The sequence below is a fragment of the Monodelphis domestica genome, chromosome 5 (assembly GCF_027887165.1).
Source record: "Monodelphis domestica isolate mMonDom1 chromosome 5, mMonDom1.pri, whole genome shotgun sequence".
Taxonomy (NCBI): domain Eukaryota; kingdom Metazoa; phylum Chordata; class Mammalia; order Didelphimorphia; family Didelphidae; genus Monodelphis; species Monodelphis domestica.
The window spans coordinates 229,946,527-229,959,692 of NC_077231.1; the positions used below are offsets into that span (position 1 = coordinate 229,946,527).

The following is a 13,166-nucleotide window of genomic DNA, read 5'->3' on the forward strand; positions in this document are numbered from 1 at the left end:
AGTTGAAATTCAAATTGAGTCATTATGATTCCAATAGTGTTTTTCCCACTATAATGTCTCTTGTAAAATAGATTTGGGTAGAAATCAAATAGAAGTTGGAAACTTCCACAATGCTCCTAGTAGAAGCCATGAACCTATATTTGATCATTAATAAATACTTTTCATCAGTTCAGATCAACCCATCTATACCTCATCCTATATGTTCTTGTCCTTTTTCCAAAGGTCTCATGTGCTAAAGGCCTTCTTTTAGTTGTTACATGTGGAGCACTCAGGCTATCCACTTGATTTTCTTTTGCATTCTCTACAGGATCAAATCAACCTCCTTTTGCAATCGTATTTTTTTTTCCTTGAGGATGGCAATTAGACTACTATCAGTGCATAGTCCATCATTGGAATTATATGCCAATCTACCCTGTAGCCATCATAAATGGAAAAACCACTTTCTTGGGTTCATTGCCTGTGTAGATATTTACACATTTTAAAAAATGAACTGATCTGATGGCTACCCCTTATAAGTAGGCCAAAAATTACACTCAGAATAAAAATTCCAATGTTAGTTGGTGATACATAGAAATAATTTGCTTTTAAAATTCTACCATATAATTTATCTATGCAAAGTATGAAACAGTTCCATAAATTTATATTTTTAAGCAACTATAGCTATGAATGTGTCTGAATACCATCTAATGAAGATTGGCAAGCCAATCCATTGGCTAAATGGATTTAGCTTAATCCATTTCAAGAGCCAAACCATATAATTCATGTAAAAATAGTCATTTGAGATCATTTGATGGTCTACCTACAAGATTCAAAATAAACCCAGCAATTTTGACATTGCTTCTTTATTTTGTGCTGTTTGGTAGATTTAGAGACAAAATAATATGTTGACATTAAAAAATTATATCTTTTCACATCAAAAAAGGGGAAAAGCTTTTTCAGAATTTGAAAAAAAGCTACACATCAACTTTATCATTCTAAATGTGGAAGGTTGTAGAATGAATAACAGTCTGTACACAAAGTATCCATATAGAGTGTGCTTATGTTGTTTGTTAGTTGTTACACTTGACATTTCTGAAAATTCAGGAGCAGTTCACAGGAGGAGCAACAAAATCAGTGTAAGTAGTACTTTAAGAGCTAAGAATTTTTCAAAGTTAGGTTGAAATGCCTTAAGAGAAGTTATTCCTTTGAGTCTCCAAAGCCAAAACAAAGTATAGAATTGTAACATGTTCTCTAGGTACATTCTTAAAAAAAAAAAAGTTTTCATTCCATGAATAACATCTACTGCACATTTCCACCTATAGATATTAACACTCTCCATATATGATGTGGTTAGTATTAAAATGAGGTTACTTTTTAAGGATCTCTATTATAAAATAAAAGGAAACACCTTCCCAAATCAAAGTCTTCCTTAATACAATCTAGTTTTATCAAACTGTGTAACTAGTCTATTAATAGTATATACACTCTCCTCTTTCTCCAGTCTCTATCTACTCTTATATGCTACACCTAGATTCTTCTCACCTGAGACCTCTATCAAAAGGTTCTGCTGTCCAATATGTCTTTGCTTAAGGGACCAGAAACAAACAGGTTTCCTAGAGGTATATGGAAAAGACACTTCAAAAGATTAAAGACTAGAGGGAGCTCCTTTTATAAAACTACAAACAGGGGTGGACTTAAAATTATGATAATACCATTATCCTTCTATTTCTTTATTTTCTATCCACATTCTCTACCCCCCCCCCACTCTCTTCTTTCCCATCTCTAACCTCTTCTTAATTTTTTGGAATTCAAAACTAATTTCTCTACCACCATATCATCTTGGAACTTCTCTCAGTACTTGAGGCCTCCTATCCCTGGAATATCTTAATATCCCAATGGTGAGTTCCTCCTAACACTTCCATTTTGTGAAAAGTATTAGACTAGCCTGCCTTCATTCCCCTCTTAGACCTGTTCTAGACTTTTTGGCTTTCAAACCCATGTGACCATCCCAACTCTTTCCTCACTGGGAACCTTCAGCCCTAGTATGAGTTTCCTAATATGGGTTATCATTCCATGTCATTCCATGTAAACTCCTTGAAGGCAAAGACTGTCTTTTTGTTTGTCTTTGTATTCCCAGATTTTAGCACAACACCTGAGACATAGTGAGGGCTTAATATAGCTTTCTTTCCTTCCTTCTTTTAACCTCTCCAGAAGACTATCTACAAATAAACTGGCTAAAATTCCTTTTTAGTGTCCCTACATCAATCTGTCTTTCATGTCTCATTCCTATAATCTGTAAATTATCAATTTGTCTTTTATTTCCTTGCCTTGTCCAACCTTTGCCAGTTCAATAATATTGTTTTGATGAGTTGCACAAGAACAAACAAGCAGCCAGTTATAGTCTCACAAGCCTTAGAACCTGAAAGATAAATCAAAAGCCTCCTCAAGGAACCTGATAAACAAGTACAAATTGATATGATTGCCAACAAAATGATTCTCTTTCTTTCTTCATATATACAATATACAAACATGGGCATGATCTACATATAAGTATATCTCCTTATGACTTCCTCTTTCTCTGTGAATCTCCAAAGCTTGGAGATTCTCTACTGGAAGCTCAGATCCTGCTACATAGCATTGACTTCTCCCAATCAACAGGGCTACCCTGAATTCCAAACATCCTTCTGTGACTTCATATCCTGTTCTCCAACCCCCACCCCTAACCTCAATTCCTGGTTCCACTTGCCTTCTGTGACTTCATCCCACAGAATTGCAATTGGAGAAAGAATTTCACTTACTGAGTTTAAGGAGTCCTAACAGCCCACTCCCTTCCGTAAGTTAATGGAAGTTAAGGGGGGTTGGGGGGGAAGGGAGCCTTACTATATCCTTAGATTTAGAGCATTAAGATCTTTCCAGGCCAAAGACCTTTCCCATTACATCATCAACTTCCTTAAATGCAAGCCAATGGATCCTATCCATCATGACTTCTCCAGATTAGAGTTATGGTGTTTTGTGGTGGGAGTTGGAATTCCCACTAACTTGCTGCCCCTAGAACTTAAAATCACAAAACTGTATTACTCAATGCTACAAATTCACATAGACTTTTTACCCCCATAGTCTTCTTTCTTCTCTCCTCAGGCAATGGCAGATCCAGACCCCTCAGCAGTAAATTTCCCACAGCTAATGAATAAGGAGATAAAATGTCTGAGCAAACAAGAGAAATCCTTGCTGGGCAGTGTAGCTGCAATCAAGACCTTGGCTGGTATTCTCCGTAGCTGCTATGGCCCTTATGGCAGGCTAAAGTACCTGGTGACATCTCAAGGAAAAACTGTCTGTACAGGATATGCAGCAACAATTCTTGGAGCTTTGGAACTAGAACACCCAGCAGCTCAACTGCTCCGGGAAGCAGCCCAGACCCAAGCTGAGAATAGTGGGGATGGCACAGCCTTTGTTGTTCTTCTGGCCGGGGCCTTGCTTGAACAGGCTGAAGCCATGGTGAGAGCTGGTCTACCCCACTCTCGTGTCCGTGAAGCCTATGCTATTGCAACTGATGAAGCCCTGAAGATACTGCCTACCTTGGTTGTTTGTTCCCTAGATTCTTTGGAAAATCCAACTTGGGCCCTCCGCTCTGCAGTGTATACCCACTCTCTCTCCCACCATGAGTATTTGACAAACTTGGTGACCCAGGCATGTCGTGATTCTAGGGATCCTGATGGAAGCTTTCATCCTGAACGCTTGGCAGTATGCTCAGTGCCTGGGGCAGGTCTGGGTGACTCAAGCCTGATACCAGGATTGGCAGTGTATGGTGCACCCTGTGGGAAAATTACAGCTATACTTGAAAAAGTCAAGGTGGCACTATATTCTTGCCCCTTTGGCCCTGTTAGCCCCCATACACCTGCTGCTGCTCATCTCAGTTCCTCTGAAGACTTAATTAACCACAAGGAAGGAGAGGAGAGATTGGCATCAAGGCTAGTGGGCCAGCTTGCAGCTGTAGGTATCAATGTGGTGGTGGTATGGGGACAAATAAATGAGATTTGTCTACTGCATGCTGATCGGCATGACATCATGGTCGTGCAAGCAAAGTCCAGGAGGCAGTTAGTCCAGCTGAGCCATGTCATGGGTATAACTTTGCTGCCTTTCTTGATACCTCCCATTGTAGCAGGGGAATGTGTTAAAGTATATACAAAGGAAATGGCCCTGGGATTGGCTGTAGTGTTTGAATGGAATTACTTATTTGCACCTGCTATCACTGTGATCCTTCGGGGATCCACGGATGAAGGACTAAAGGGAGCAGAACAAGCTGTTCGTCATGCCATAAATACCTATACACAGCTGAGTCAGGACCCTCGCTTGCTACCAGGAGCTGGGGCAACAGAGTTGGCTCTAGCTAAAGAACTTTCAGAACTGGGAAGCCAATTAGAGGGGCCCAATGGCCCTGGAATCCTTGCATTTGCCAGGGCTCTTAGGTCACTTCCTGTAATCCTAGCAGAGAATGCAGGTGTGCCAGGGGCAGATATATTGGCACAACTTCAGGGACACCACCAGGCTGGGAACACTGTTATGGGAGTGGGGGATGAAGGGACAATAAATGCGACCCAGGAAGGAGTATTTGACCCCTTGACTGTCAAGACCCAGGGAATACGGGTGGCAGCTGATGTGGTATTGGAACTAGTGACTGTAGATGATATCCTGATTGCCAAGAAAAGTGGGGAGTTTATCAACCCAAAGGACAGGGATTCTGAATCAGATAATCTAAAACAACACCCAACCTCCCTCAATAACAACTAACCCTTGGAAGAAATAAGTTAGCAACTCCCTCAATAAAAGGAGACGGCCAAGGAGGGCAATACCACACCCAAAATGAATTGTGTACCTCATTTATTCCCTCCACATTTTGTGCCACTAAAGGCACTTATTCTAGAGGAAAAAAGGAAGGAAAAAGACTCCAAATATTTCTCACCTTTTCCCCTATTTAGTTCTTCCTTCCTCAAACCTGTGTTTATTTGTTCACTTCTCAGTCTTAGAGCCTACATCCCTCCCAGCTTGCCAAGAATCAATAATTCCATCTCTCTTCATCAGACCTTGTTTCCTCCTCTAATCCGGGGCATATTTAATTCCAATTCAATAAGATTCATTTGCAAAATGAAGAGATTGAACTAGATGTTCTTTTAACTCCCAGCTAAAAATCCTATGGCCCTTAAAGTATTTACTAGGTACCTACTGTGCACCTAGCATTGCATAGGTGCCATAGGGATGCAAAACAAGTATATGGGGTTCTTGTGCTCCAGGATCTAATAATCTAGTTGGAGAGACAAACCATGAATACAGGTAGAGTACAAAAAAGTGCAATATAAAAATCCTGATAATAAACTAAAAAATATTATATAATGAAAAGGCTTGGGCCCTACCTAGCAAAGACTTGGGAAAATTAGGAAATATCCAAAATCTCTCTCTCTTATGTATACACTTCTTATACACATGAAAATAAAGGAAGTACTTCACCAAAGGTTTAAAAAGCGCACCCACTGGCAGCTAATGGACTATATTTGGTAGTGGGGGAGGAGCAACCTGACCTGCTTTTTCATGGTGACAATGAAGGGTAATGAGCTGATTGTAGTACAGAAGCCTCAGAGCTTTCATCACATCTGTGGGTCACTTTCTCCTTCCTCCTAAAAGTGCCTGGTCCCCTATAGGTATGAGGGGATTAATGTAGAATAGAGACATTAGGTTCTCCATGTTCTATGGTTGTCCTTCTCCTAACATTGACCATTATTTTTAGCCTTTACTTTCATAAGAGTTAAGATTCTGATGCTTGTCCAAGAATCTGAGAACTGAGAACCCAAGTTCCTATAGGGCTTCAAAAATGTACTACACAGTTTTTAAATTTTAATTTTTTAACCTACACTTTTCCTCAACTTCAAAACCTAATGCAGTTCAGGGTTGGTAGTTCCAGGGACCCATTTTCTATAGAAAGTGACAACAAGTAGAGTTGTCCCAAGCTATTTGGTCTTTCCTAAATTTCTGGTTCAGCTTCATGGCTTTTGATCATTTCTATCACCAGCTTCTTAAGTGCTTCTTAATTTTTAAGTAATGCAAGCAGTCAAGGAAATTGGAAAGAAACATTAGGGGAAGAAAAATTGAAAGGCCAGTTTCAGGATCCACGGTAAAGAACTTGTCTGTCACTGAGTGGGTGGGGTGGCAAGAATCAATAATTCAAGATCTTGGGAAGAAAAAAGCAGATGATAACCTGGAGGAGAAAGCAATCTGCATCAAACATCACTGATAGAGATCTAAAAGCCAAAATATATGAGGAATCAAAATGAATATATGACTAAGAATAATTTCAAATATACAACTTTACAAAGGATATGAGCAGTTTTCAAAAGAACACAAATGATCAATTCTACAAATCACTAACAAGAAATTCATATTTAATATTCTGAGGTTTCATATCACATTGTACAAATCGGCAAGACAGCTGAACAGCAGAAATCTAAGAAGGAATATATGTTGAGAAGTATACCAATAGGCCCCTGGTAAAGCTATAAATTGATCCAAAAATTCCGAAAAACAATTTGGACTTATGTCCCCAAAATGGCTAAAATACTTGGGTTTTGAGAAGTCAGTACATATACTTTGAGAGGTCAGAATTATTAAAAAAAAAAAAGGGCCCAAACCATATTAAAATGTTCATAGAAGCATTTTTTGTGGTAGAAAAGGACTGGAAATGAAATGGGTATGATGATTGATTGTTGATTGATTTATTGACCAAACAATAATGTAATAAAATATTTTAATGAAGTAAAATAAGCACTGAGAAATTCAGAGATACATGTGAAAATTTGTATGACTGAATACTGAAATAAGTAGAACCAGAGAAATAATATACTTGATGAGTACAATGCTATATGTGAAAAGATCAGTAAAAGGAAACTGAAAAATGATTAATTGTTCCCTCCTCTCAGGAAAAAAAAATGTACTAGGGGGGAATGTTGTGTACATTGCAAGACTTGCTTACTATATTCATTGTATTTCACTTAACTATTTTTCTTTGTTACTAAGGAGAGTTCAGTTTGGGGAAGTGCAGTTTAGGGATTGATATCAAGAAATAGGTATAATGTAAAAATGAAAGGCATTAATAAAGCTAAAACAAAAAACCTGAGGTTAGCATTAGAAGTAAGTTCACAACATGCACTATACATTGCATGCTTATCAGAGTTACAGATGACAAAACTAATAGAAACAACTGCCTTACTGAATGACAAAATCAAGATACAAAAAAGATTTCAACAAGCTCTAATTTGAGGCCAAGATGAAATGCAAGTGGGATAAGTTAAAAGCTTTCATGATTTTCAAAAATCAACCTTACAAATATAAGATGGGATGTATTTCATTCATTCCCTCTCTCATTCAGAGATAAGTGGTCAGAATTCATCCAGAGAATAAGCAGGCAAGTGCCATAGCATTTATCAAAGAGGTATACGTGAAGTTGTCAGCAGGAAAATATTCAGAGGAATCCAATGTTAGAACTGAGTTCTGCTAAGTGGGATCTGAAGGATTTAGTAGGCAGCACACTCATTATGAGTAAATGGGGTGATATGGCAAAGAAGGAGGAGGAGAAGAAAGAGGTAAGAGGTCATGTTGAACTACTAGAATGAAAAAAGTCTGGTGTATCTTGCCCTGGTCCAAATACATCTGGAATATTATTGTCAGTTATGAATCCCACATTTTTAGGAAGAACATTGATGAGCTTTAAAACAAGAAGAGGGCAAATGTAGGCAGCTAGGTGGCCCAGCAGAGACAATGAAGAATTAAGACAGGAGGTCCTAGGTTGAAATCTGGCCTCAGACACTTCTTTTACTGTGTGACCCTGGGCTAGGTACCTAACCTCCACTGCCCATCCCTCACCAGTCTTCTGCCTTAGAATCAATAAACAGTATTGATTCTAAGACAGAAGGTAAGGAGGAAGAAAGAAGAAGAAGAAGAAAAGAAGAAGAAGAAGAAGAAGAAGAAGAAGAAGAAGAAGAAGAAGAAGAAGAAGAAGAAGAAGAAGAAGAAGAAGAAGAAGAAGAAGAAGAAGAAGAAGAAGAAGAAGAAGAAGAAGAAGAAGAAGAAGAAGAAGAAGAAGAAGAAGAAGAAGAAGAAGAAGAAGAAGAAGAAAAGAAGAAGAAGAAGAAGAAGAAGAAGAAGAAGAAGAAGAAGCAGAAGAAGAAGAAGAAGAAGAAGAAGAAGAAGAAGAAGAAGAAGAAGAAGAAGAAGAAGAAGAAGAAGAAGAAGGAGGAGGAGGAGGAGGAGGAGGAGGAGGAGGAGGAGGAGGAGAAGAAGAAGGAAGGAAAGAAAGAAAGAAAGAAAGAAAGAAAGAAAGAAAGAAAGAAAGAAAGAAAGAAAGAAAGAAAGAAGAAAGAAAGAAAGAAAGAAAGAAAGAAAGAAAGAAAGAAAGAAAGAAAAAGAAAGAAAGAAAGAGGAGAAGGAGAAAGGTGGCAACCAAAATGGTAAAGAGATATTTCAAAATAGTAATTGACAGAACTGAGATTATTTTTCTGGGAGAAAAGAAGACATAAGGGATATATGACCACTGCTAACAGGATTTGAAGGGCTGTCACATATACCTGATTTGTTCTGTTTGGCCCCAGATAATAGAACAAAGAGCAATTGGGTAGAAACTGCAAAGAAGCAGGTAAAAGAAAAGCTATAGAATAATTAAAACTATCCAAAAATGGAACAGAGGTCTCTGAGTTCTACCTTATTAGTCAAGCAATGACTAGAGAGTTATATTACTAGAATGAGACTGGATAGTCCATGTGCCCTTCAGGTATGTTGTCAATGCCAGATGAAATTAAGGAAGACCATTAGCATGCTGGGTGGACCCCTGTGGCAAATTGAAGAAAATAGACAAGAATTCTATATGATGGGCAGGCATGAATGGGTTTCCATCTGCATCTTTGGGGGAAGAAGAAGAAAAAAGGGGAAGAAAAAAATCTAGCTCATTTGAGCTAGATGACCACTTGTTTGGTATGTTATACAGTAAATTCTTATTCAAGTATTCATTGAACTAGAGGAACTCTATGTTCCCTCTGAACTCTGAGATTCTGTGATTCTATAGTTGCTCCTGTGGTACCTTTAATCAAATTTCTAGCCAAATACATATTTCTAAGATAATATCTGCTCCTAATTAATTAATTCATTTCATTCATTCATTTGCACATTCAGAAATGAGCAGCCAAAAAGAACTAAGGTATATGTGAGACTGTCATCAGGAAAAAAAATTCAAAAGAAACTAGAATTAGAATACATGAAAAGAATAGAGAATGGGGTTTATAAACAAGAGATTGTAAATCATTCAGGGAATAGAAAATATCATCTAGGGAAGAGTGAAACCATTTTAAAAGACTTGTTTTTAACAAACTTCTGCCTCTATTAATACTTTTTAAACATACAGTTTCCTGTATTTCTCCTATGTTTAGAGTGTTTGTGGGAGTGGGAAGCCTTAGATGTGTGATTTACTATATGAAGATAATTATAAAATAACTTAAACATTATCCTTCATTTACTACCAACAGAGCTTGCAATTATTAACTTGAAGGGCCAAGGAAAGATAAATGTCTTGCCAGGAAGATTTGGGGGTGGGGTCCTCCCAATTGGAATCTTTTTATAGTGTAGTACATACCATTTGATATAACCTAGTGCATTTCATTGACGAACACAAATAATGCCTCTTTAGAAGCTTCCAGTTGAGTTGGAGAAACTCAACTATATCCAGAGAGGAATGCTGAAACTCTGAAAGTTACAGGAATATTTTTCTAACCTCCAACTGAAAGATAAGTTGCTTCATTTAGGACCCTTTATTCACTTCAGTTCCTCACAAACTTACTGCTTTACTATTACTAAAGTTATTAATAACTATTGTGATGAACTTCTGTCCAAACACTTCCACACAACAAGCATTTCCAATTTTCTTAAACTATTTTCCATGCTATATCCTTTTCTTTGGATTTAAATTTAGATTGTTTATAACTAGAATAAAAATTTAGATATTCTAAATATTCTAAATCTGAAGAATTTTTCCATTTTCCTCCAGATGATTAGCAGTGGATAGAAAAAAAAAATTGAGTCAGACTAGTTTAGTGGAAAAAACATTAGATTTTGAATCAGAGAGCCCAAAATCAAATTCAGGCTGTTAGTAAATTTACTATCTTGGCTAAATCAATTAATTTCTCTGAACCTCAGTTTCCTTATCTATAAAACAAAGATTTTGGTCTAGATGATCTGTTAGGTACCCTTCCATCCATAAAATTATGATACTGATCTCTAAAATAATAACTTTGAATTAGGTTATTTTTGAGATAACTTCTAGCTCCAGAGCCTAGACTTAAGGGGTTAAAGGGAAACTAAGATTTCTCATTTTTGTGAGATTTAAACTTGAACCATGGACTGACTGGGATTATGTGCTCCATAAGAATAATGTTGCCTGTGGAAATTAATCCTACATCTCCCACATAGGTATTAGATTTAAGAATGGAAGAATCTAAGAAACAAGAGTATTAAGAAATAGCTTAGATTTAGAAACAGTTTGTTTTTGAAACTACAACTATGGAAACTTAGGACTTATGTTAAGTCTCATTTTGCTGAATTGTATATGTCAAATCATATTTTAAATTGTTATCTCTATATTTATTTAGAAAGTTATGTAGATCAAATTTATGCACCATAAATGACCATTATAACAAATGCTATTCTTATGTACTTTGAGGCAGTAGAAAAGTGTTGTTTTCAAGGTCCCCAAATTGCAAATTATTCTTGAAGATTTTTCCTAAATACATATAAAATGTGGGATTGCTAAAAAAAGATATTTTCACAGGCTTTATTATTTGTTAATTTTCACTTATTGCTTTATTTTCTCTCTTCTATAATCATTATGTAAGTTTTTGTTTAACTTTTCTCCAGGCTTTTATATATTTCTTTCCTTTTTATTATGCTTAGTTTTAAACTCTGGTTTCTGTCATGCTTGTATCCACCTCTTTATTTCCCATTTACTTGTTTTTGGTTTTGTTTCTAACCTGTGGTCTCTTCAATATCTATGCCCTTTTGGCCTTCATAACTTGAATAATAAACTTTTTTTGCCTTTTTCCTGTGTCTTTTTCTTGAAACATCTTCTCTTTGTGACTTTTTTGTTGTACGACTCTAATATTCCTCTATTAATTTAAAAATATAAGGCAACCTCCCACTTTTTCCTTAGCTTTAGTTTTCCCAGCTTTGCTTTCAAATAAACCAAAATTCCATTGCTTTATAATCCATTTTTCTGTGTCATTCAGGATGTTTCTTTTTTTTTTTTAAACCCTTACCTTCTGCCTTAGAATCAATACTGTCTATTAGGTCCAAGGCAGAAGAGTGGTAAGGACTAGGCAATGGGGGTTAAATTACTTGCCCAGGGTCACAAAGCTGGGAAATGTCTGAGGACAGATTTGAACCCAGGACCTCCTGCCTTTAGGCCTGATTTTCAATCCACTGAGCCCCCCAACTGCTCCCCCTCTAGGATGAGTTTCTTAAATAAGTTTATACATTCATCAGGTGCTTCTCATGCATCCTCTCAATATCGCTTGAAAGCTTGTCTATCTTTAAACTAAAGTACTTTAAAGGGTTCTGGAAAGCCAACAATCTATTCCAAGAAAGGAAAAATTATGCTAGATGTTCCTCCCTTTTATTCCAAGGGTGGTATAGAAGGAGGAGAGAACAGGCCAGGGTTGGAGAGGTAGGGGTGGATTCAATGCCAGATTCTTTAGTCTGGCTAATTTGATGCTTGGCAATTCTGGACAACCATTTGACTTCTTGAAAGAAAATTGGAAAAAAGTCATTTCCTTGCATAAGTTTCTTGTGTTTAGAAATGCAATTATGTGAAAGAGATGTTGATGTATAGAGTTGGGAAGCCCTGCAATGGCTTGTGCTTGTCACTTCCACCAGTCACATGGTACCTACTAAGTGTGAGACACTGCTCCTCTACACAGTAGAGTCAGGTATATTATTTGAGGAGTTATTAATTATGAGTCTAGTATTATGGTCTATTCAGAAAACAGTGTTGCTGTGTGTGATAGCCCAATCCCTGCTCCCAGAGACCTGTGAGACTGATGGATTACTTGAGTTCAGGTGTTTCCAACTGCAGTGAGGCTAAGCCTATTGGGTGTCCACACTAAATCTAATATCAGTAGAGCAATCAAACCAGGTTGACTAAGGAGGGACAAACTAGTCTAGGAGGAAGTCAAAGCTCCCAAGCTTAGTGGTGAGATCAAACTTCTGAGTAGCCCCTTTCAGCTTGGGTGAGATAGGAATCATTTAAACCCAAACATGCACTATTAAATATAGTCCTCTGCACATAAAATCTGACAGACTTACAAGAAAGAAAGAAGAAATTAGCTTAGAAGAAACACTGAAAGAACTGGTTCTTCTGAATATTACCGAAGAAGCAACTTGGAAATAGTCTGGGTTGGTTTTCTTTTTTTAGCAGCATTAAAATTCTTCTGGAAAATGAATAGGAAATAAAATTCCCACTATTTGTTGCAAAACTCTAAGACTAGAAGCTTTTGGCCTTTTAAGGGATCAATCAATAGTGAAGGATTTTTTTCAACTTAAATGCCATTTTAAAGGAATAGTCCATAACTACCTTTCAAGGCAATCCACAATCTTGTTCCAATGTACCTTTCCAGACTCCCCTCCTCACCCCTTCCCTTTCTTCATACTGTTGTCCAATCAACTACTCACTGTCTACTGTTCTTGTTCTACCTTTTCCTGGTCTCTTGCCTTCATTCACACTGTTATGCAATCTAACATGTACAATACCCTAGTTCTCCCATTTCATCCTGTTGAATCTCCTCCCTTTATTTATTTTTTCAAATTTTATTTTATTTTCCATATTGTTCATTTTGTAAGTAATCTTATAAAACCCAACCCCCAAAACATAAGCAATTGAAAAATCGTATGCTTTCATCTGCATTATGACTTCAACAGTTCTTTCTCTGGAGGTGGGTAGATAGCATTCTTTGTCCTAAGTTGCTCAGAATTGTCCTTTATACTGCTGAGTAGCTAAGTCCATCACAGTTTATCTGAATCTTCTCACTTTAAAACAAAATTCAGATGTCATCTTTTACATAATATCTTCCCAGATCCTTACCCCAGTGAGAAATAATCTTTCTTTT

The 13,166-nt window shown here is 37.1% G+C and overlaps 1 protein-coding gene across 1 annotated transcript; it reads left to right on the forward strand.

Annotated features, from left to right (window-relative positions):
- The first annotated feature begins 2,679 nt into the window (after positions 1–2,679).
- On the forward strand, positions 2,680–4,840 carry CCT8L2 (chaperonin containing TCP1 subunit 8 like 2). Its single transcript, XM_001375917.4, has 2 exons — positions 2,680–2,812; positions 3,118–4,840. The coding sequence occupies exon 2, from the start codon at positions 3,121–3,123 to the stop codon at positions 4,765–4,767; it is 1,647 nt and encodes a 548-aa protein (XP_001375954.1). The 5' UTR covers positions 2,680–2,812; positions 3,118–3,120; the 3' UTR covers positions 4,768–4,840.
- The last annotated feature ends 8,326 nt before the right edge of the window (positions 4,841–13,166 follow it).